Consider the following 23867-nt stretch of genomic DNA (forward strand, 5'->3'; position numbering starts at 1 on the left):
TGAAACTAAAAACTCCGCCCGAACAAGCCTTGACGACCCGTCAGCACCGACCGACCGCCGTGTCATCCTCACACACAGGCGTCATTGGATGCAATAGGGAGGGGCATGTAGTCAGCATGCTGATCTCCCGGCTTTTGTTTTCGTGACCGGAGCCGTTACCTTCCAATCAAGTACACTCCTGGAAATTGAAATAAGAACACCGTGAATTCATTGTCCCAGGAAGGGGAAACTTTATCGACACATTCCTGGGGTCAGATACATCACATGATCACACTGACAGAACCACAGGCACATAGACACAGGCAACAGAGCATGCACAATGTCGGCACTAGTACAGTGTATATCCACCTTTCGCAGCAATGCAGGCTGCTATTCTCCCATGGAGACGATCGTAGAGATGCTGGATGTAGTCCTGTGGAACGGCTTGCCATGCCATTTCCACCTGGCGCCTCAGTTGGACCAGCGTTCGTGCTGGACGTGCAGACCGCGTGAGACGACGCTTCATCCAGTCCCAAACATGCTCAATGGGGGACAGATCCGGAGATCTTGCTGGCCAGGGTAGTTGACTTACACCTTCTAGAGCACGTTGGGTGGCACGGGATACATGCGGACTTGCATTGTCCTGTTGGAACAGCAAGTTTCCTTGCCGGTCTAGGAATGGTAGAACGATGGGTTCGATGACGGTTTGGATGTACCGTGCACTATTCAGTGTCCCCTCGACGATCACCAGAGGTGTACGGCCAGTGTAGGAGATCGCTCCTCACACCATGATGCCGGGTGTTGGCCCTGTGTGCCTCGGTCGTATGCAGTCCTGATTGTGGCGCTCACCTGCACGGCGCCAAACACGCATACGACCATCATTGGCACCAAGGCAGAAGCGACTCTCATCGCTGAAGACGACACGTCTCCCTTCGTCCCTCCATTCACGCCTGTCGCGACACCACTGGAGGCGGGCTGCACGATGTTGGGGCGTGAGCGGAAGACGGCCTAACGGTGTGTGGGACCGTAGCCCAGCTTCATGGAGACGGTTGCGAATGGTCCTCGCCGATACCCCAGGAGCAACAGTGTCCCTAATTTGCTGGGAAATGGCGGTGCGGTCCCCTATGGCACTGCGTAGGATCCTACGGTCTTGGCGTGCATCCGTGCGTCGCTGCGGTCCGGTCCCAGGTCGACGGGCACGTGCACCTTCCGCCGACCACTGGCGACAACATCGATGTACTGTGGAGACCTCACGCCCCACGTGTTGAGCAATTCGGCGGTACGTCCACCCGGCCTCCCGCATGCCCACTATACGCCCTCGCTCAGAGTCCGTCAACTGCACATATGGTTCACGTCCACGCTGTCGCGGCATGCTACCAGTGTTAAAGACTGCGATGGAGCTCCGTATGCCACGGCAAACTGGCTGACACTGACGGCGGCGGTGCACAAATGCTGCGCAGCTAGCGCCATTCGACGGCCAACACCGCGGTTCCTGGTGTGTCCGCTGTGCCGTGCGTGTGATCATTGCTTGTACAGCCCTCTCGCAGTGTCCGGAGCAAGTATGGTGGGTCTGACACACCGGTGTCAATGTGTTCTTTTTTCCATTTCCAGGAGTGTAGTTCGTCAGTTGACCTCATAAGGGCTAAGTGCTCCCCGCTTGCCAACAGCGTTTAGCAGACAGGACGGTGACCCATCCAAGTGCTATCCAAGCCCGACAGCACTTAACGACAGTGGTGTGACGGGAAACGGTGTTACCACTGCGGCAAGACCGTTGGTGTGTGCCATACGAATAATAATAATTCCTATAGCCGCGACTCAGGGGTAAAGTACAGGGAGCGAAAGGCTATTTACAATTTGTACAGAAACCAGATGGCAATCATAAGAGTCGAGGGGCATGAAAGGGAAGCAGTGGTTGGCAAAGGAGTCAGACAGGGTTGTAGCCTCTCCCCGGTGTTATTCAATCTGTATTTTGAGCAAGCAGTAAAGGAAACAAAAGAAAAATTCGGAGTAGGTATTAAAATTCATGGAGAAGAAGTAAAAACTTTGAGGTTCGCCGATGACATTGTAATTCTGTCAGAGACAGCAAAGGACTTGGAAGAACAGTTGAACGGAATGGACAATGTCTTGAAAGGAGGATATAAGATGAACATCAACAAAAGAAAAACGAGGATAACGGAATGTAGTCAAATTAAATCGGGTGATGCTGAGGGAATTACATCAGGAAATGAGACATTGAAAGTAGTAAAGGAGTTTTGCTATTTAGGAAGTAAAATAACTGATGATGGCCGAAGTAGAGAGGATATAAAATGTAGACTGGCAATGGCAAGGAAAGCGTTTCTGAAGAAGATAAATTTGTTGACATCGAGTATAGATTTATGTATCAGGAAGTCGTTTCTGAAAGTATTTGTATGGAGTGTAGCCACGTATGGAAGTGAAACATGGACGATAAATAGTTTGGACAAGAAGAGAATAGGAGCTTTCGAAATGTGGTGTTACAGAAGGATGCTGAAGATAAGGTGGATAGATCACGTAACTAATGAGGAGGTATTGAATAGGATTGGGGAGAAGTTTGTGGCACAACTTGACTAGAAGAAGGGATCGGTTGGTAGGACATGTTTTGAGGCATCAAGGAATCACAAATTTAGCATTGGAGGGCAGCGTGGAGGGTAAAGATCGTAGAGGGAGACCAAGAGATGAATACACTAAGCAGATTCAGAAGGATGTAGGTTGCAGTAGGTACTGTGAGATGAAGAAGCTTGCACAGGATAGAGTAGCATGGAGAGCTGCATCAAACCAGTCTCAGGACTGAAGACCACAACAACAACAACAACAACAACAACAACAAACAACATAGTCGCGACCCAGGGTACTAAAAATTCTCAAAAATCTTTCGAAATTTACCTCAATTCTTATTACATCTGTATTATTTTTAGGTGGCTCAGTGGTAAACTGCTAGACTGCAGAGCCAAAGATCTTGAGTTCTATCCCAATCAGTCCAAAGATTTTTTATGACGTTTACCATTTCTTTCACCTCTGGCAGTGTTCCTTGCAGTGAAAAATGCTGAGTTGCCCTGCGGTTCGGAATTCACGTTAAAACTGTACGCCCCCTATAACTGGTTAGGTAAGTTAGTTCAAAGGTCGGAGATAGGAAACGATATACTTCCTGCCATCCGGATAAACATAAGACGGCTTCATACAGAGCAATGCTAAACAGAATGCACAAAATACCACTAGAACCAGCTGACCAAATAGAAGAACTAAACACCACAAAGCAATTGCTTACAATAATGGTTACAATCCAAAATTAATAGATGAACTAAATTGTAAGATAAATCCCCACATAAACAAATACAATAACAAAACTACATTAAAGAATACCACAACACAGCCAAACGAAAAAATATGTAAGTTTGCCATTTGTAGGAAAGCTGTCATATAAAATAGCAAACTTGTTCCGAGGAACAGATATCAAAATCAGCTACTATACAAATAACAAAATAAAGGATAAAGCTATCCATAACATTAAAAATAATACCAAACCGTACAATCAATCAGGAATATACAAACTTTACTGCAACTCATGTCCAAAAACATACATAGGCCAAACAGGGAGAAACTTCAGCATACGGTTTCGAGAACACATGGATGCTCTTCGTTTAAAAAACTTAAATAAATCCATATTCGCCCAACATGTAGCAGAAGAAGAACATAAAGTACAGACATATCCTATAACCTACAAGTTCTCCACTTAGCCAACAAAGGAAAAAGAATGAACCTCCTAGAAGAAATCGAAATTTATTCACATAAACATACATCCCCTTCTGACATACTTAACGACCAAACAGAGCTGCCAAACCGAATATTTCTGAAAAACTTCCACACTCTACTTATCAAACCACGTACTAAGCACAATCAAGAAATAACGTAATCTATTATAAACCCAACAAATGCATGTAATAATATAAAACATAAAAATCTTAATTCTAAAAATCTTAATTCTATCTTTGTTATATTGTAACTGTATGAATTACTGCTTTTTATAAATGTGTTATGTTAGTTTATTATCTTCAATACTACAAAAAAAATTGTATACATCGTACTTAGAATACTTGTATCAGCCAAGTCAATATTTAGAAAACAGTAGCTTATCTTAGAACCTCAAAACTTTCGTAAAAATATAACTCTGTCCGTAGATAAACCATTTGTATGTGAACAAAAACTGTCAGTCGACAACATGGCGGATAACGCAGTGCGCCTGTGTAAAATACGCGATAAAAAGTGTTTGTGTTGTTGCAAAAAAGAAGAAAAGCCAAGAAAAAACAAGGAGAGGAGAATGTAAGTAAAATGAACAACTGATAGTGTGTGACTTTAATCTCGCGAAATTGAAGTAAATGATTGGAATCGTTGCTTTTGCACAGGCCTGCTGCAGCATCCAAACTGCTGTCGAGACTGTACTACTGTAGTAACTGAAGATCCGTGTAATTTGCCAGCTGAAGATGGGTGCAAACCCGAAATGCATATTGGCGTAAATAAAACGCATTAAAAAGTGGCTGGTTGCCGTATTTTTACAGTGAAATATCGATATACTTCCTCCATTAAGATGATGCCTAGTGAAGTACTGTGGTCTTCAAAACAACCTTCGGGTCGATAACAGCTTTACCTTTTCCACAGATTGAGTCTTCTGTCGTATTGCCTCCATATGTGCACAGAAAGAAAGGAAAAAGAATATTACACGTAGTTACCACTTCTCAGGAAACAACTAGCGTTACTGAATATTACACATTCTCGAATATTTACATAATTTAGCGGAGTCAGCGTTCTTTTATTGTTGATACTGCTTTCTAATTCTTTGACTATGAGTGAAATGTGTGAGAACTGTCAGAAGATAGTGAATTTTGTACGAATAGATTTCACTACGGGAAGTGCAATACGGAGATGTATTGGAAAGCCAGAGAGGCATTATCACAGAGCTGTGCAATATGCGATAAGGAACGGATAGAGGCACCAAGTTGAAATTTATGTCAAATACTAAGGCCTACGGCCCCTTAGCAGTGTAAATAATTTAAGCTTCTATGCCTGTGCAGTCAAAAGATTCGGCCATATGTGACACATATTTTGATACTCGCAAACTCACTCATCAAGACCTATGGATGAAGTACCTGTACACGTAATTAAGTTTGTACGGATCCCTCAGAGCGCGAATCCTAGTTGCAGTTGTCCTTTTTTTTTTTAAAAAAAAAAAAGTATACACATGAGAAATATGTCTCAGCAGAGGACGTAGCCAGGTGGAATGGAGACTCACGCAGAAGTAGGGATTATGCAGCATATTCCAACCGTGACAAGGGAGCCTGACAGCGTGAGACACGTAAGGAAGAAGACAACGTTGCTTTTGATGGTTATCATGGGAGAGATGAATACTAGGGACTGAGTACCGGGCCACCAGAATTTTTGTAACAAGCGTCAGGCTAAGTTGGCTATCAATGACGTAGGTCCTTCAAGCAGAAGATATGTTACGATACCAGGAGATGGTGGTGGTGGTGGTAGTAGTGGTAGTGGCGGTGGTAATGGTGGTGGGTGTGACGGAATACAGTTTGGACAGGGACCAGGTACGTGAGGTAGGTGCTGCTTTGAGCAAGATAGCTTTCTCGATTTGCGCCACTCATATACACAATTGTCGAGCTCTGCAGGCGACATGACCGGCCGCACGTCAATTGTGTTGTAAAGTTCGTTAATACAAGTCTGTGGGTGTAAGTGAGAAACATTGTCTTCGGGCAAGTTGCACTGTTGCCAGTTAGGACTATCGGTAGATGGGTATTCGGCAGGTTATGGCTAACAAGGGAAGATTGGTTAGGCTGATCACTGCAAGTGTTGTGGGTCACTGTCATAACACGAGTTGTACCGGCCGGTACATGGTGGGGTCTTAGCTTTACTACTGGAGAGGTCGACATGATACTACAATATATAATATATGAGATCACTTTATTATAACTTGAACAAGGTGAAAAAGAAACGTAGTAACAATCCATGTGCATAGGAATGTCATGTGAGTATTCATTTCTGTCACTCAACATTAATGTATCATTTGACGTAGAACAAGATACTAGTCTCTTTTCACAGAGTACAGTCGACGATGAACCATAATGCAGAGTTCTGTTGGGTTGGGTTGATGAGGTCGAACTGCGAGGTCATCGGTCTCATAGGATTAGAGAAGGATGGGGAAGGAAGTCGCCCGTGCCCTTTCAAAGGAACCATCCCGGCATTTGCATGAGGCGATTTAGGGAAGTCACGGAAAACCTAAATCAGGGTGGTTGGACGCGGGATTGAACCGTCGTCCTCCCGAATGCGAGTCCAGTGTGCTAACCACTGCGCCACCTCACTCGGTCAGAGTTGTGTCCAAATACAACTATCGCACTGTTGACTCGGAAAGAACGCGGCGCTATCGTCCCTGGCGATGATTTCTGATTGGTATGAGTGGCACTGTGCTCAGACGTAAGTAAACGAGCTGATGCAGTGGAAAGTCTTTTGTGCATGTCTACGCCACCGTCTCCCTTTCGTCGTTGCTTCTGGCAACGACTATGTTTACTTGTGGTTCCGTCGAGAGGTACCAAGCTTGCATTGGCACCTCGCTCCTCGGACTACACCACAACAAGCGTAGTCAGTATATGCGTTGCTACAGGTAGGGTAAGTAGTCCTAACGACAACAAATGTCCCAACTTAAAAGAGCCCGTCACTTTGGAAACTTCAAAAATGTTCAAATGTGTGTGAGTTCTTAAGGAACCAAACTGCAGAGGTCAGCGGTTCCTAGGCTTACACACTACTTAAACTAACTTAAACTAAACTGTGCTAAGAACAACGCACACACCCATGCCCGAGGGAGGACTCGAACCTCCGGCGGGAGGGTTGGAAACTTCGGTAATCTCACAAACAAGAAATTCCAGTACATGAAAAAGAAGGCAGAAGGACAGATGACAATGTAACTAATAAAGATCTAACAATCTTTTGTCAAAACAACATAGCCCTGACTCCAAATCAGAATGACCCCAGGGTAGTGATGTAAAATGCCTGGGCGTTTATATGTTGGGACCAATGCCCAGGATAAATGCCGGGTCAAATGCTCAGAATTCACAAATGCCCGGTCATTTGTATATTTTAAACATTGATTGATAAGTAGTGCTTATTAAAAAAATTCAATTGTATTTTGTATTGGAAAGTGTGTTTTGTACCACCGCTTCTGTAATGGTTGGGTTACCAAGTTGAAAAAGCAGCTCGACAATTACGGAAGAGTTATTAGGGGAAATAAATTGGACTGTAAATAGCCATACAATTTTAATGAGGTCAATTCTTGGGTTAGTACATAATAAAAAAAAACAAAGCTCAAGTTTAGAAATAATTCTTGAAATAAAGTATAGTATATGTTAATTAGGTAGCCTGTAGGTACTATTTTTACGTATACTGTACTAAAGCAAAAATATTAGAGTAAAAAAGTTTATCCATAATTATTTTAGTTAGGGATAAGCCATTTGCCGATTCCGATTCCATGAGTCCAAGAATTGCCGATCCTCTAGGAATAGACTAGTATCGGAATCAAACGATTCCAGGGTCTTCGGCATCGATTGTTTGTTATTAAATCTTTTTTGTGTTAGTGTTCTTATTTTATCTTCACACAGCAGTGCAGTCATACGAAAATAGGTAAACAAAGGAGCAAAATAAAAAAAAAAAACTATTGTCTGTCTCAAATGTCACTACATCTGACAGTAAAGCCTCCCCAACTGTAAACAGTTTAATATTTAAGAATACATTTACTATCGAGAAACAAATGCAAGCTGTTTAATAAATTCAGTAATAATTTTGTTATCAGTAGCCATTCATCAGTAATATTCAGAGATTTGACACGGATTATAAAATGTGTTACATTACAAAGCGATTACCTAAGGATTATGTTTTTTTTATTTTATAAATTTTTTATCAATACCGCCCTGCTCTCTGGGCATATCACCTCTCGCGAATAGGTTCATATCAGTTTAGGCTGATGAGATGTTGTAGAGGTGGCAGCCATCCTCCAAAGAACATTACGTAGCTTTGTACAAGACATGACGCTTTTATACCTCGGGCGAATCCGAATGCGCGGCATTTCAATAGCGACCGGTAGACCGGGATACTTGGACGCCCCTAAATGGCAGGCTTTCTTCATTGCAGGTTTGGAGCTGCATGTCATTAGGATATGCAAGTTCAGCTGAAATGCAGTGAATGTCGCCCCTGCATGTCCAGAATTTCGTCGGTCAGCGACGCTTCTGTGTCTACGACTGACATATATCAAATACACTTCCATGCACAACCTGTTTCCCTTCATTTAATTCCCTATAAGCGCCGCGCGGTGAATAATTCCTAAAAGAATTATAGCTTAAAGCAAGTTCTCGTAGATACAGATCTTACAGCAGGTTCGCTATAACCTTTGCTACTCTTGATCTCTCGATTCATTTCTGCGACACAGTTGTTGCTGTCGTTATATTTTTGCTCTTTTAGCAATAACATTTAGGGGTACTATAATTTCAAGAAACGACAAAAAGTAGAATTTAGAACAAATTTTGAAACAGAAATAGAGGAAAAATAATTCGGTCTGTTCACTTCTAAACATGACACGTTAATTTGGAAACATGTTGCTCGATATTATGTCCGCAAACTCCCTTTCATTTCCTGGATCAGTCTTTGTCTTAACAGTTTGTTAGAAGTGTACAATCATTCAGCGTGTCATCCTGACCGAATTTTCGGAAAAAAATGCTAAAATTTTAGACTGTCACTTTGTTGGTCTGTAGCCTACATTGTCATATAACTTCCGTAAGTAATATGGCCAGGGTACCGATATTTTATCAGCAACTATAGGAAATAAATAACAACTTACCATTTGACTTAAGCCCGAAAGCTAGATCAGTCGAACTAACTTCGATATCTGAATGTTTACTTTAGGCGGCTTTAGGATACAATTGTGCCTGTCATTCAAACAGAAGACTCTGAAGTTATTGTCCTTTGTTCATTTTATTTTTCCTCTTCATGCGCCTTTTATTTTTCACCGAATGTGAATTGGTACCACACATTTGGATTATAGAGTAGCGCCTAAAGATCTGTGCTGTTTTATTACAGATGAAATTTTCATTCTGCAGCGGAGTGTGCGCTTATATAAAACCTCCTGGCAGATTAAAACTATGTGCCGAATGGAGACTCGAACTCGGCACCGTTGCCTCCCGCTGGCAAATGCTCTACCAGGTCCCGACTTCGAGTCTCGGTTCGGCACTCAGTTTTAATCTGTTTTATCACAGTTTGTGACAGCATTTGTTTTCCCACGAACAGTTATTCCCTCTACATGCAACATTTCTGTTACGCTGTGCGGTAATGCGCTATTGAGTGAAGTGGGAGTTTATGTTAAAGTTTACGGAGCTCCTGTGTAGTCCAAATAATTTAATGCTTAGACTTTTGTTGCTTACATGTGATGGATTTCGATAACCCTCAAATGGCGTGAGTAGGAATAAATCGTTTCATATCCGTTTGAAATGAAAATAACACCTGCCATAACATGCAGTTAACAGTAAATGCCTGAATATGACAGGCTGCTGTCAAAACGTCATGCAAAATTTACGTTTGGTAGAATTGAATCGCGAGTAAAGGGGAAAAACTAATAGTTTTTCATTAATCACAAATGTTACAGCACACCTCACCAAATTCCATTCCTATCATGTACAATAAATAGAATATACTCGTATTTTGTGGCAGTACAGTTTGAATTCTGTTACAGAAACGAGAAACAAAAAAGTACGAATAAATTATTGTTCACTGTCTCAGCAATTATGTCGTAGATTCGATATGACATGATACGGCATAAAATGATGTATTTCTACTGATCACTGAACATAGTATTAATGTCGAAATTACATAGTCTTGTCTCGGGAAGGGAATGGGTTGATGTTTCCGTCTTACGACTTCACAGTATGGGTGAAATGTATTCATGTTCAGATCTGGTGCTCATTTGTAGTATTGAATATTAAATTAAATTAAGCCCATTGTAAGACATTTACTGTTAGATAGCAGAGGTTAGTAGTAGCTGCAATGGACAAGAAATCTGGAGATGAGAACTACAGTGTCTGTGAGTCAAGAATAGGCAGACATACTTTCGATAGTCAATATCGATTAATCAGCATACCATTAATTTGGAAATCTTAGATACATGTCGTCATCATTATGAAATGCTATCGATATTTTGGTATATCGATATTTTTGCGTTGCCCTGATCACACATTATAGGAGTGCGTAGATTGAGGTCGCTGGCGCACGCGAGACTGCGTCCGACGCCACGGCTTTACCGGGAACTTAGCTTGCATTTATCGCTAATCGCTTGCCCAACGTAAAGTCCCGAGCGACTGGAAAAAAGCTCAGGTGACGCCTGTATGTAAGAAGGGTAGAGGGTCGGATCCTCAAAATTACAGACCAATATCCTTAACATCGGTTTGTTGTAGGATTCTCGAACATATTCTCAGATCGAATATAATGAATTTCCTTGAGACAGAGAAGTTGCTGTCCATGCATCACCACGGCTTTAGAAAGCATCGCTCCTGCGAAACGCAACTCGCCCTTTTTTCACATGATATCTTGCGAACCATGGACGAAGGGTATCAGACGGATGCTATATTCCTTGACTTCCGGAAAGCGTTTGACTCGGTGCCCCACTGCAGACTCCTAACTAAGTTACGAGCATATGGGATTGGTTCCCAAGTATGTGAGTGGCTCGAAGACTTCTTAAGTAATAGAACCCAGTACGTTGTCCTCGATGGTGAGTGTTCATCGGAGGTGAGGGTGTCATCTGGAGTGCCCCAGGGAAGTGTGGTAGGTCCGCTGTTGTTTTCTATCTACATAAATGATCTTATGGATAGGGTGGATAGCAATGTGCGGCTGTTTGCTGATGATGCTGTGGTGTACGGGAAGGTGTCGTCGTTGAGTGACTGTAGGAGGATACAAGATGACTTGGACAGGATTTGTGATTGGTGTAATGAATGGCAGCTAACTCTAAATATAGATAAATGTAAATTAGTGCAGATGAATAGGAAAAAGAATCCTGTAATGTTTGAATACTCCATTAGTAGTGTAGCGCTTGACACAGTCACGTCGATTAAATATTTGGGCATAACATTGCTGAGCGATATGAAGTGGGACACACATGTAATGGCAGTTGTGGGGAAGGCGGATAGTCGTCTTCTGTTCATTGGTAGAATTTTGGGAAGATGTGGTTCATCTGTAAAGGAGACCGCTTATAAAACACTAATACGACCTATTCTTGAGCACTGCTCGAGCGTTTGGGATCCCTATCAGGTCGAAATGAGGGAGGACATAGAAGCAATTCAGAGGCGGGCTGCTAGATTTGTTACGGGTAGGTTTGATCATGACGCGAGTGTTACGGAAATGTTTCAGGAACTCGGGTGGGAGTCTCTAAAGGAAAGGAGGCGTTCTTTTCGTGAATCGCTATTGAGTAAATTTAGAGCACCACCATTTGAGGCTGAATGCAGTACAATTTTACTGCCGCCAACTTATATTTCGCGGAAAGACCACATAGATAAGAGCGATTAGGGCTCGTACAGAGGCATATAGGCAGTCATTTTTCCCTCGTGATGTTTGGGATTGGAACAGGGAGATAAGATGCTAGTTGTGGAACGAGGTACCCTCCGCCACGCACCGTATGATGGACTGCGGAGTATGTATGTAGATGGAACATTTCAACTTTCAGGCGAATTCCGAACTTTCTCCTCATTTTCGGATCAGAAGCACTATACATCAGCAGTGTAACACGAAATGCCGCGCGGGATCAGCGGAGCAGTCTAGGGCGCTGCAGTCATGGATTGTGCGGCTGGTCCCGGCGGAGGTTCGAGTCCTCCCTGGGGCATTGGTGTGTATGTGTTTGTCCTTAGGATAATTCAGGTTAAGTAGCGTGTAAGCTTAGCAACTGATGACCTTAGCAGTTAAGTCCCATAAGGTTTCACACACATCTGAACATTTTGTAAAGCGAAATACTCAGATGAGAAATTGGGTCACCCCGATGTTGGACAAGACATTCTCATCCTCATGTTGAAATGGCGTGGTGAGGGGAGGGCAATACGACCACTGTTTGAGATGGCGGTGACTCACCAGGTGTGGACCTTTCAAAAGCGGCATAACATCGAGAAAGAAAAATAAAGTTAAAAAAACAAGAAAAAAACAGGAATGCGGTGGTACGGATCCTTCTGAACGCCGAAGACGCTCCGAATCTTCGGAGGTTGCCGCCGAAATGTTTGGCAACGCAGGACGAATGGCCGCAGAGACTAGGTCGCGCAGATAGGGCGGAACCGATGAAGACATGGGAGTAGTGTGTCAGGAGACGGGGAAGGTAATGTTTGTGAGCACCTAGCCGGCTGCGACTGTTATTTATTGGTGGCGCGGCGGCAGGACGTGAGTGTTTACTGGATACAGTGCCAGGGAGCAGACCACTGTTTATAAACACGACACGCGTTGCTTACCGCGCGCGCCGTCCGCGAGGAGTCCACAGCCATTCTGTACAGCTGGCCCGCTCGCGGCTTTGATCACTGCTACCGAGGCGGCGGCGCCGGTCTCATTGTCGCCCGACACCAGACTTACATCGAGGATGTTGACAATCTTCGTAAATACGTAATTACAAAAAAATAAAATCATTGTTAGTATGTCATCCTGGACGCGAGTGTTCATACACGGTCTAGTCAGTAACCACTTACAGACGGCAGCACTAGCTGTGTAGGGTATACAGGGTGTTACAAAAAGGTACGGCCAAACTTTCAGGAAACATTCCTCACATACAAATAAAGAAAAGATGTTATGTAGACATGTGTCCAGAAACGCTTAATTTCCGTGTTAGAGCTCATTTTAGTTTCGTCAGTATGTACTGTATTTCCTCGATTCACCGCCAGTTGGCGCAATTGAAAGAAGGTAATGTTGACTTCGGTGCTTGTGTTGACATGCGACTCATTGCTCTACAGTACTAGAATTGTTGGTGATGTCTTGATTGGGCCCCATGTTCTTCCACCTACACTCAATGGAGCACGTTATCATGATTTCATACGGGATACTCTACCTGTGCTGCTAGAACATGTGCCTTAACAAGTAAGGCACAACATGTGGTTCGTGCACGATGGAGCTCTTGCACATTTCAGTCGAAGTGTTTGTACGCTTCTCAACAACAGATTCGGTGACCGATGGATTGGTAGAGGCGGACTAAGTCCATGGCCTTCACGCTCTCCTGACCTAAACCCTCTTGACTTTCATTTATGGGGGCATTTGAAAGCTCGTGTCTATTCAACCCCGGTACCAAATGTAGAGACTCATCGTGCTCGTGTTGTGGACGGCTGTGATACAATACGCCATTCTCCAGGGCTGCATCAGTCATTCCATGCGACGGAGGGTGGATGCGTGTATCCTCGCTAACAGAGGGCATTTTGAACATTTCCTGTAACGAAGTGTTTGAAGTCACGGTGGTACGTTCTGTTGCTGAATGTTTCCATTCCATGATTAATGTGATTTGAAGAGAAGTAATAAAATGAGCTCTAACATGGAAAGTAAGCGTTTCCGGACACATGTCCACATAACATATTTTCTTTCTTTGTGTGTAAGGAATGTTTCCTGAAAGTTTGGCCGTACCTTTTTGTAAAACCCTGTATAAAGCGTGTCGGGGGGAAGCGGAAAACAGTGCTGTCGCTTTCGCAATACGGAAAAGTAGCAATTTATATGGCATCGAAAAGCATGATCGTTGGCTTTCGGACCAAGGGTGGAAGCATTCCCGAAACGGCTAAGTTTGTAAACTGTTCTCGCGCCGCCGTCGTTAAATTGTATCGTAGATGGCAAAATGGTACGAGTCAAAACCGGTCCGAGCCAACTGTAGTGAACCATGGGCCATCGATGATAGGGGCGAACGACGGCTGCGGAGATAGACGTGCAGCTGTTGAGCAACTGACCGCACAGGCGAACCGAGGGGCTACCAACAGTGTCTCAACGACCGGTCAGCGAACGTTGCTGCATATGGGCCACTGCAGCAGGGGTTGCGTCCATGCGCCCGTGATGGTTGCAGTTCATGGGCGACGACGGATGGAATTTGGACACCAGTACCGTAACTGGACGTCCACCGAGGCGGACAGGTGGCCTTTTCAGATGAACCTCATTATATACTCCATCGGACGATGGCCGGCCGTTGTGGCCGAGCGGTTCTAGGCGCTTCAGTCCGGAACCGCGCTGCTGCTACGGTATTAGGTTCGAATCCTGCCTCGGACATGGATGTGTATGTTGTCCTTAGGTTAGTTAGCCGGCTGGAGTGGCCGAGCGGTTCTAGGCGCTACAGTATGGAACAGCGCGACCGCTACGGTCGCAGGTTCGAATCCTGCCTCGGGCATGGATGTGTATACTGTCCTTAGGTTAGTTATGTTTAAGTAGTTCTAAGTCTAGGGGACTGATGACCTCAGATGTTAAGTCCCATAGTGCTCAGAGCCATTTGAACAATTTTTTTATGATTGGTAAACCTGATTAAATAACAAGATTAAAAAATCGGTACAACGGGAAAACAGCCCAAGCTGCAAATGCGCTACCAATCTATTCCAAAACAACGCGCACAAAAACGGGGTTTTTCTGGGGCTAGTACATTGGGTTCTGTTCATGACAGAGAGGTAGAGTGAAGTGTTTTGGACAGTCCTTGGGCAAAGAACCATTTATGTACCCAACAGGAAGATCGTCTTACTGTAGCTATCCTGGAATACATGGTCAAAGTTTGTATATTACACATTTCCTGAAACTTAGTCAAATGGAGCAAATGGTTCAAATGGCTCTGAATACTGTGGGACTTAACATCTGAGGTCATCAGTCCCCTAGAAATTAGAACTACTTAAACCCAACTAACCTAAGGACATCACACACATCCACGCCCGAGGCAGGATTCAAACCTGCAACCGTAGCGGTCGCACGGTTGCAGACTGAAGCGCCTAGAACCGCTAGGACACACCGGCCGGCTGAGCAATTCGGTTGGTTCTTTTTGTGTTAGATGTGGTCTACAGTGCGACTTAAGGAGCATTTGTAGATACCATCTAGTTCATGGGCGGTTCCTGAGAAAACCCGAAAGAAGCGTTTTCGCCGTCAGCAGTGGATTTATAAATAACTATCCGCAGCAGATTGTTCAAAGTTTGACGGTGTATTTGTTTGGTATTCATCTGGAAGTGCCATTTTCCCATTTTCAAAAATCTTTATCCGTTATCCAGAAACACCTCTAAAACAGGGTTTTTGGATACCAAAACAGAGCCCGGATTCGAACACGACTATGCACGGAAACACAGAAAGTGGCTGTAATTTGAACGATAGATTCCTAAGGTCCTGATCTAGAATAACCTTGTCCGTTTCCGCGATACAGAACTTAAAAGTTACCCTACTTGTACACGTAAAATATGCACGTAACATCCTGCGTGGCGTGAAAATGTATTAGGTTGGTGCATAAATTCGCAGCGTTTTTGTTTTGCATATTAATATTCCGGTTGCTGTGGATTCATTTATCAGTTGTCATTTCTTATTTCTATTTCATTGTTGCAATCTGAATTTATATTTTGTCATATTATCTTTTGGAGAGAGTTAGTGCAACTGCGGACGCTAGAAAATGGTGCGCCAAGTGGAGGAAAATAAACATTTCCGACATATTCTTCTGTTTGAATTCAATCGTTGGGTAACAACCGGAAACATGTAATGCCTTTGAACAGAGCACGGAAAGAAAATAGTTCTCTCGATTTAAGGAGGGTCGTCCTGGCATTAGTGACGCTCCACGTCCAGGAAAACATTCGGAGTTTGATGAAAATCGTTACAACACATTAATCCACAATTATCGACATAAGTGGACACGAGAACTAGCACATGTGATGAACTGTTATCATACCACCATCTTACGACATTTGCATGCAATTGGGAAGGTTAAAAAATCTGGTACCGCATGCTCTAAGCCAAAATCACAAAAATCAGAGGCTGACATTACGTGCGTGTCTGCTTGCTCATCATCAATTCTCTCGTGAACAACAGCGACCATTCCTATCTTGTAACGTTACCGATGACGAGAAATTGTGTCTTTATGCTAAGATAAGGAAAAAAATGAATGATTAACCCCAAACAAAGCAGCAAATCCCCGTACCAAAGATCACCGGTGGAACAACGACGGTGTGTTGTACTACGAATGGTTTCTCCGAGGTGTAAGACACCACTGCTAACTTTTATTGACAATAACCGAGACGTCTATACAAGAACAACGAGTAGGAAAATTTCGTGAAGTGAGGCTGCTCGACGATAAAACACCCCCCGCCCGCATTCTGATAGAGCTAGACTGACGAAAAACACTATGCAGAAGTTTCGCCCTCAGATTGTCACCTTTTCCGCTCCCGGATGAAAATGCGCACAGAACATAGCTGGATGAGATCTTCGCCTCAAACACACGTGATTTCAACAGTCGCGAGATCGAAAAATTACTCCAACGTTGGTCAGACTGTTCAAATAGCGAACGAGAATACATTATTGATGACTAATGTGTCTGTTACGTGAATCTGTTGTGTTTATTAAACGTATGGAAAAACGCTTGCGAACACATGCCACAACCAAAGAGTTTAAAAAGCTGCGTAGCACGGAGAAATATGCAGTAAAGTGTCTCCGTTATCATCAGAAGGGTTTGGGGAACCCCATGTTGTAGTACTGAAGTACATGCAAGACATTTTTGAGTGTCAAATCCTTTTAATAGAATGTTTGCTATCAATTCTAGAAACTAACTGAGCAATGAAGACACATATTGAGATATTCAATCTTGATTACCTTGTTGACTCGCATTTTTATTTACGAATCTTTATGTACAATTTTTTCTTCTATTTGAGAAAAGATTGTTGTTTCTTTGCCTTTCCATCTTCAACCATAATCTCATTTCTAAACCTTTCAGTGGATTATTTGTTTCTATTAGAGATCATGTGTGTATATGTAATCATTTTCTCATTTACATCTTCTGACATGTGGTTTTTGTGTTGATTATAAACTTATGGCCCTAATACAGAGGGTGGAAAAAGCATGGAAACACCAAAAACACAATACATTATGATGCCTAATACAGTGTCTCACTGTTGGCAGCTTTCAGTCAGCATCATAGGTTTGGGACAGCTTGCGACAGTCATAAACTTGGCCAGAAGTTGGAAATACGATGCAATGAGTATCATCAAAATACGTGACTTTGTTTCATTGCTCTGTATTCTACACTTTATGTCTTCAGTTTTCCTGATAGAGGCATTTGCTTCACCGACGTGTGGGTTTGCAATTCCAGCTCGCCCTGCGGTGCACAGCTTCTGGTGCTCCCTTCATGATTTTTTGGTGCTAACAGAGTTTGCAAGTGTGACAATCAGTTCTGCAGTGACTTTTGCAGCTGTCGTCCTCTTTTTTTTGTCACAATCCTCTTTGATAATTGTCTATGACAATCCCTCAACACACATTTTCATCTTTACTGTGGCTTAGAGAATGACATTTTTCCGCTTTCCCTTTATGCGCTGCCTCTTGAAACACCAAGAACTTCAGTGTTTTGGTGGCGGAAGCACTTACCATAAGAGCACCAACAATTTGCTTATGTTCAAATTCACATAGCATAATGTACTCATTCCGTAGAAATGTTGGAACACGTGAGGCAATACTGACCCTACGACTTATCTTAGAAGAAAGATTAAGGAAAGACAAATCTACGTTTCTAGCATTTGTAGACTTAGAGAAAGCTTTTGACAATGTTGACTGGAATACTCTCTTTCAAATTCTGAAGGTGGCAGGGATAAAATACAGGGAGCGAAAGGCTATTTACAATTTGTACAGAAAGCAGATGGCAGCTATAAGAGTCGAGGGGCATGAAAGGGAAGCAGTGGTTGGGAAAGGAGTGAGACAGGGTTGTAGCTGAGACAGGGTTGTAGCCTATCCCCAATGTTATTCAGTATGTATATTGAGCAAGCAATAAAGGAAACAAAAGAAAAGTTCAGAGTAGGTATTAAAATCCATGGAGAAGAAAGAAAATCTTTGAGGTTCGCCGATGACGTTGTAATTCTGTCAGAGACAGCAAAGGACTTGGAAGAGCAGTTGAATGGAATGGACAGTGTCTTGAAAGGAGGGTATAAGATGCACATCATCAAAAGCAAAATAAGATGATGGAATGTTGTCGAAGTAAGTTGGGTGATGCTAAGGGAATTAGATTAGGAAATGAGACACTTAAAGTAGTAAAGGACTTTTGCTGTTTGGGGAGAAAATAACTGATGATGGTCGAAGTAGAGAGGATATAAAATGTAGACTGGCAATGGCAAGGAAAGCATTTCTGAAGAAGAAAAATTTGTTAACATCGAGTACAGATTTAAATGTCAGGAAGTCGTTTCTGAAAGTATTTGTTTGGAGTGTAGCCATGGATGGAAGTGAAATGTGGATGATAAATAGTTTGGACAAGAAGAGAATGTGGTGCTACAGAAGAATACTGAAGATTAGATGTGTAGATCACATAACTAATGAGGAGGAATTGAATAGAATTGGAGAGAAGAGAAATTTGTGGCACAACTTGACTAGAAGAACGGATCGGTTGATTAGGGCATATTCTGAGGCATCAAGGGATCACCAATTTAGTACTGGAGGGCAGCGTGGAGGGTAAAAGTCGTAGAGGGAGACCGACAGATGAATACACTAAGCAGATTCAGAAGGATGTAGGTTGCAGTAGGTACTGGGAGATGAAGAAGCTTGCACAGGATAGAGTAGCATGGAGAGCTGCATCAAACCAGTCTCAGGACTGAATACCACAACAACAACAACGCACTCCCAACTACACAGAACATTGTTCATGGTCAAATACAGCAGCACCATCTGCAGACATGGCTAGTATCTGCATTTATGTTCAAACATGCGTTTCTCATGTTACTTTCATATTTTTGTCCAACCCATGTACTATACCATGATGAAGCTTATTTTTCTTCACTTTGCAACTAAAGCACATATTTTTCACTCTGTTATGAATATTATGTTTTACATGTATATGTTGTTGCCTGCTTTCAATAAATGATTTTATAATATTGTTGGTGTTCCCACTTATTGCTTAGTAATGTAATGTCTGTAATAGAAACCATACAGTCAACTCTAGAAAATGTTTGGAATTGTAAGTAATCTTATATTAATTTGTTATTACAGGTGTCAAAAGAAGAATATGATACATGTCGGATAACAAATCCAAATCCTCGTATCATAGCCATCTGTGATAAACCATACAAATTAATGTACTTCACCATAACATTTCGGTCGTTTACTCCTCAACCTGGAGGTCTTGAGTTCCAGCCAGGACAGGACTACTACTTCATCTGTACGTATATATGTGAAGCAAAGACCATGTTTGGTCTTCTTGTTCGGTATTAACCAACTTTTATGAAATATTTGTGTTTGAACATAAATCTGACTGGAAAAATTACTCTTGTTATCCTTTAGTTTTATTCAGCAGTTCTATGGAGGTGCTTTGATACTAGGTTTATTAGAACTAGCATGAGTTTAGAACAAATATTTATTATTCACCACAACTGCAGAATAACAACACAAAGTCCCATCAGTGATTTCTGGATATTTATATTTGCATGATTGTCTTTAGGCATCAATATTTGCAAGTGAATCACTACAAGCATTTGCTTTTGTAAAATTAGTAGGCATCCTCTGCTTAGTTATTTGTTTTAGTAGTTGGTTTTGTAACATATGAATGCAGTTACATTCATTTAATGATTTATATGATTGTTATTGATGGAAGTAGACACTGTGAAATTTGAGAAGTGGAAAATAATCAGTAAAAGTCAATAAATAAAGGGAAAAATTGCACCCAAGGTTGCCAGGATTAGTAGTGTGCATATGAATCTAACAAATTTATTCACTGCCTCCCAGTGTATGGATGCAGGTGCCACATTGTTAATGCTTTTCCAAAAACCTATTTTTTTGCAAAACTTTTCCTCACATTTTGCAGGAACAGTAAAATTATTTGCCCATTTCATGAAATTTCTCTCTCTGCACTGCATGATAGCTTTTTTTACCTACCAGCTTCTAATTAAAGCCAGTCATTTTGGTATGTATTGTAATGAAGCAGTTATCTTGTTTATGCATACAGCTTCACTGAAAATTCAGGAGTATGTGCAGAATTTTAGAAATAAAAGAAAGGGAGGTTTCGAGTCACGTATTTTTTCAGTATAGAGTTCATTAGAGACTAACCACTAACTCACATAAAACTAAGGAGAAATTGGGATAATGAATTAAAATCCAGGGTGAAGAAATAAATGCATAAAATGTTTACCAGTGATATTGTCATTCTGTCAGATATGGCAAAGGACTTACTAGATCAGTTTAAAAAAATGGATAGTGTCTTGAAAAGAGATAATATGAACATCAGTAGAAGTGAAATACATGTAATGGAGAGTAATTAAATGGTCGGGGAATGGAATGTAACATTCTGTTGACATTGAGCTCAGTAGAAATGCAGCACTAGCTTAGCTAGTCGAAAAAGGAAATAACCATCTGTGACCAGTTTAAGGAAAAATTTCTGATTTTTTTCATATTTGAATATTTATCTGCAGTTTTGATTGTGATGATCAGTTATCACCTGACTTTTGGCATTATAAGCTCAAAGGTGTTCCATAGAATAAACAAATACAAGCAGTACCATACATTCAAAGTCTGGATTCTTAATTCCTAAATGTGACACAGTTGTGTAAAGGATTAAAATTAAAATTCCATTCATGCAAAAAAGAGTCAGATTATAAGTGCTCTTCCTGCTTTTTTATGCTGTCAGATTTTTAAAATTAAGCACAACAAGAACTGTGTTTTTATCAATTATGATGTGAAATACAGTAATACTTGTAGGATAGTTAATAGTTTATCTTTGTGTGCGTTCAGAGCTTTCACAATGTGGCAACACTTCTTTTTTCACATAACTCCTGTTTTCTGTAGGACTACTTTTATGCAAGGTACAGCAATTTTCCTCAAGAATTTAGAGGCTACCAAACAATTTCACAAGAAAAAAAAAGATAAGTCATGAAGGATTCAGGATGCAGACACCAAACACTGTTCTTATTTCTCAGTTTTGTACAGCGACATAGACTAGTGTGCTATAAGCATTATTGACTGGTACCATGAAATATATATCAAATTTATGATGCATTTAGAAGTCTTGACTCCACTCTTAGTATTTCTAAACTGTGTACGTGGTTTGCACAATGATATTATTACAGACACAGCAATATGAATCTGTTCTCGTGTAAACCTGTTTTTTTTTTTTTTTTGTTTTTTTCCCCCCCTACTATCTCAGTGTGATGAATAGCAACTACTCTTTATAGATATCTAGCACCAGAAAATTAATTTCATGTAGTTGTACTGAGTTGCTCATTACCAGGCTTATGTGTATATGCAAATATTTATAAATGAATGGATGTTTCTAGAATAAAAGTTGCATCCTCTTTTTGTGAATGTTTGTTCTCATGTGTTACTTTACTGTCAACAGCAACCTCATCTAAGGATGACTTGCACCGCCGCATTGGTGGCCGCTGCTCATCACACAACATGAAAGTTGTGTTCAAGGTCTGCTGCCGTCCCCAGGACCACAGCAATCAGAGTGAGTATTTGAAGTAGGGTTTAAAAATTTACTGTTTCTGTGAGTAATAATTTAATTAAAGATCCTTGATGGAATCATATGATGAAAGACGGCAAAGAGAGAGCAACGAGTCAGAGAACAAAAAGTCAGAGTAATGTAAGTTGTGACAAAAAGTTATGTGGGGGCCTGCGACCATAATATAATTTGTGAGAACTTTTCATATGCTCTGTAATGGGTCATTTAAAAACAACAGATCCCTTCTTGTTAAATCATTATATTTCATGTGTTTCAAATAAATCCAATCCTCAGAACGTCTGCCAAATGAAATACAAAAGTCATGAGAGCATAAGTGTAACATACACTAGGTGTCAAGAGTAAAAATATTACAAGAAATGTGCAAGTTTGTAAATAATTTAATGCTTATGTACTATATTTTAAATTTGTTGGTGCAGCGGCACTCATTGTCAATTGTAAATGCATATACTACCTACAAATTTTACATATTTCATTGTGTTTTTTAAATACTTTGTTAATACAGTTGACACCATACACCAATAAAGATGCTTCTCCCATTGCCTGATACCTCGTCCCTCTGCCCATTCAGGTTTGGGTAAATTTAATTCAGAGCATATGGTGATTCTGACTTTGATTTTGGATTTGACAGTGCTATGTGTTTTTTGCCTCTGACCTGTAAGTATTACATTTGATTTGTAACTGCCACAGTATGCACCCCCCCCCCCCCCCCCCCCCCTCTGCCCTCGCCTCCTTTCCCTCACTCCCCCTTCACTGTTTCCCACGAGCCCCAGTGAATCATATGATATTCATTGATCTTTTTCATGTATACACTTTCAATTGATTGTTGCACACTTGGTTCAAAAATGAATGGAGAAATGTTGACACACAGAAGTTAGTAAAAATATGTGCATCTATAAAACGATTGATGCATGAAGCATGCAATACAACTTCTTCCTTCATGCCTTAGCAAAACAACTTGCCAAGAACATGAGAAAATTTTGGTCCTAGGGTCAAAGGCTTCTATCCAGTGGCTCATTGAGCAGATAGCAGAATGAAAGCTGAAGTTTAAATCTTGTGTTTAAGAAATCATTTATGCAGGAGGATCATCCAGGCATACCATTGCACAAACTACTATATGGAGGCATACTAAAAGGCATCTCTGCCACAGAGAGTGATCTTAATGGGTTGAAAACAAGTGCCAGGTCAGATGGAATACCAGTTCGATTTTGGCCTCTTAATTAACTTAAATTTATTGCATATCTTCCACCCAGTGCAAAGTCCCAGTTGAATGGAGAAAAGCACAGGTGATTCCTGTATATAAGAATGGTGAAAGAATGTACCCACAAAATTACAGACCAATATCCTTAACACTGGTTTGCTGTAGAATTCTTGAACATATTCTGAGTTTTTGAATGTAATAAATTTCCTTGTCCACAAATCAGCAGTGTCTTAGAAATCACCATTCATGCAACACTCATCTTGTCCTTTTCTCACATGATGTTCTTCAAACAATGGGTGAAGGGGAACAGGCGGATTCCATATTCCTAGATTTCTTGAAAGTATTTGATATGGTGCCCTACTGCAGACAGAGGTCGGAGCATAGGAAATAGGTTCCCAGATGTGAGTGACTTGAAGACTATTTAATTAATAGAACCCAGTACATTATCCTCAATGGTGAATGTTCATCAGAGACAAGGTTATCATTAGGAGTGCCCCAGGAAAGTGTGGTAGGACTTCTATTGTTCTCTATACACATAAATGGTCTGATAGATAGGGTAAGCAGCAGTCTGGGACTATTTTCTGATGACACTGTAATATACAGGAACGTATTGACATTGAGTGACTGTAGAAGGATGCAGGTTGACTGAGACAGAATTTCTATTTGGTGTGATGGATGACAGCTTCCTCTGACAATAGAAAAATATAAGTTAATACAGTAAGAGAATCTGTCTTTCAACATTTAATGCAGTATTAGTGATGTGCTGCTTGACACAGCCATGTCAATTCAATCTCTCGGTGTAATGTTCCAAAGCTATATGAAATGGAATGAGCATATGAGGACAGTGGCAGGGAATTTGAATGAAAGACTTCAGTTTACTGGGAAAATTTTAGGAAAGTGTAGCTCATCAGTAAAGGAGATCATGTGTAGAACACTAATGTGTTGCTCGAGTGCTTGGCATCCCCATCAGGTGGCCGTAAAGGAAGGCAT

General features: G+C 41.5%; 1 protein-coding gene across 1 annotated transcript in view; it reads left to right on the plus strand.

The window, feature by feature from the left end:
• LOC126297815 (ephrin-B1) overlaps positions 1–23867 on the plus strand; it is a 488049-nt gene that overhangs the window by 448976 nt on the left and 15206 nt on the right. Inside the window, exons 3-4 of the mRNA XM_049989041.1 lie at positions 19216–19384; positions 21554–21664. Of these exons, the coding sequence (XP_049844998.1) occupies positions 19216–19384; positions 21554–21664 (280 nt within the window). The remainder of the gene's footprint in view (positions 1–19215; positions 19385–21553; positions 21665–23867) is intronic.

Source organism: Schistocerca gregaria, chromosome X, assembly GCF_023897955.1.
Source record: "Schistocerca gregaria isolate iqSchGreg1 chromosome X, iqSchGreg1.2, whole genome shotgun sequence".
Lineage (NCBI taxonomy): Eukaryota > Metazoa > Arthropoda > Insecta > Orthoptera > Acrididae > Schistocerca > Schistocerca gregaria.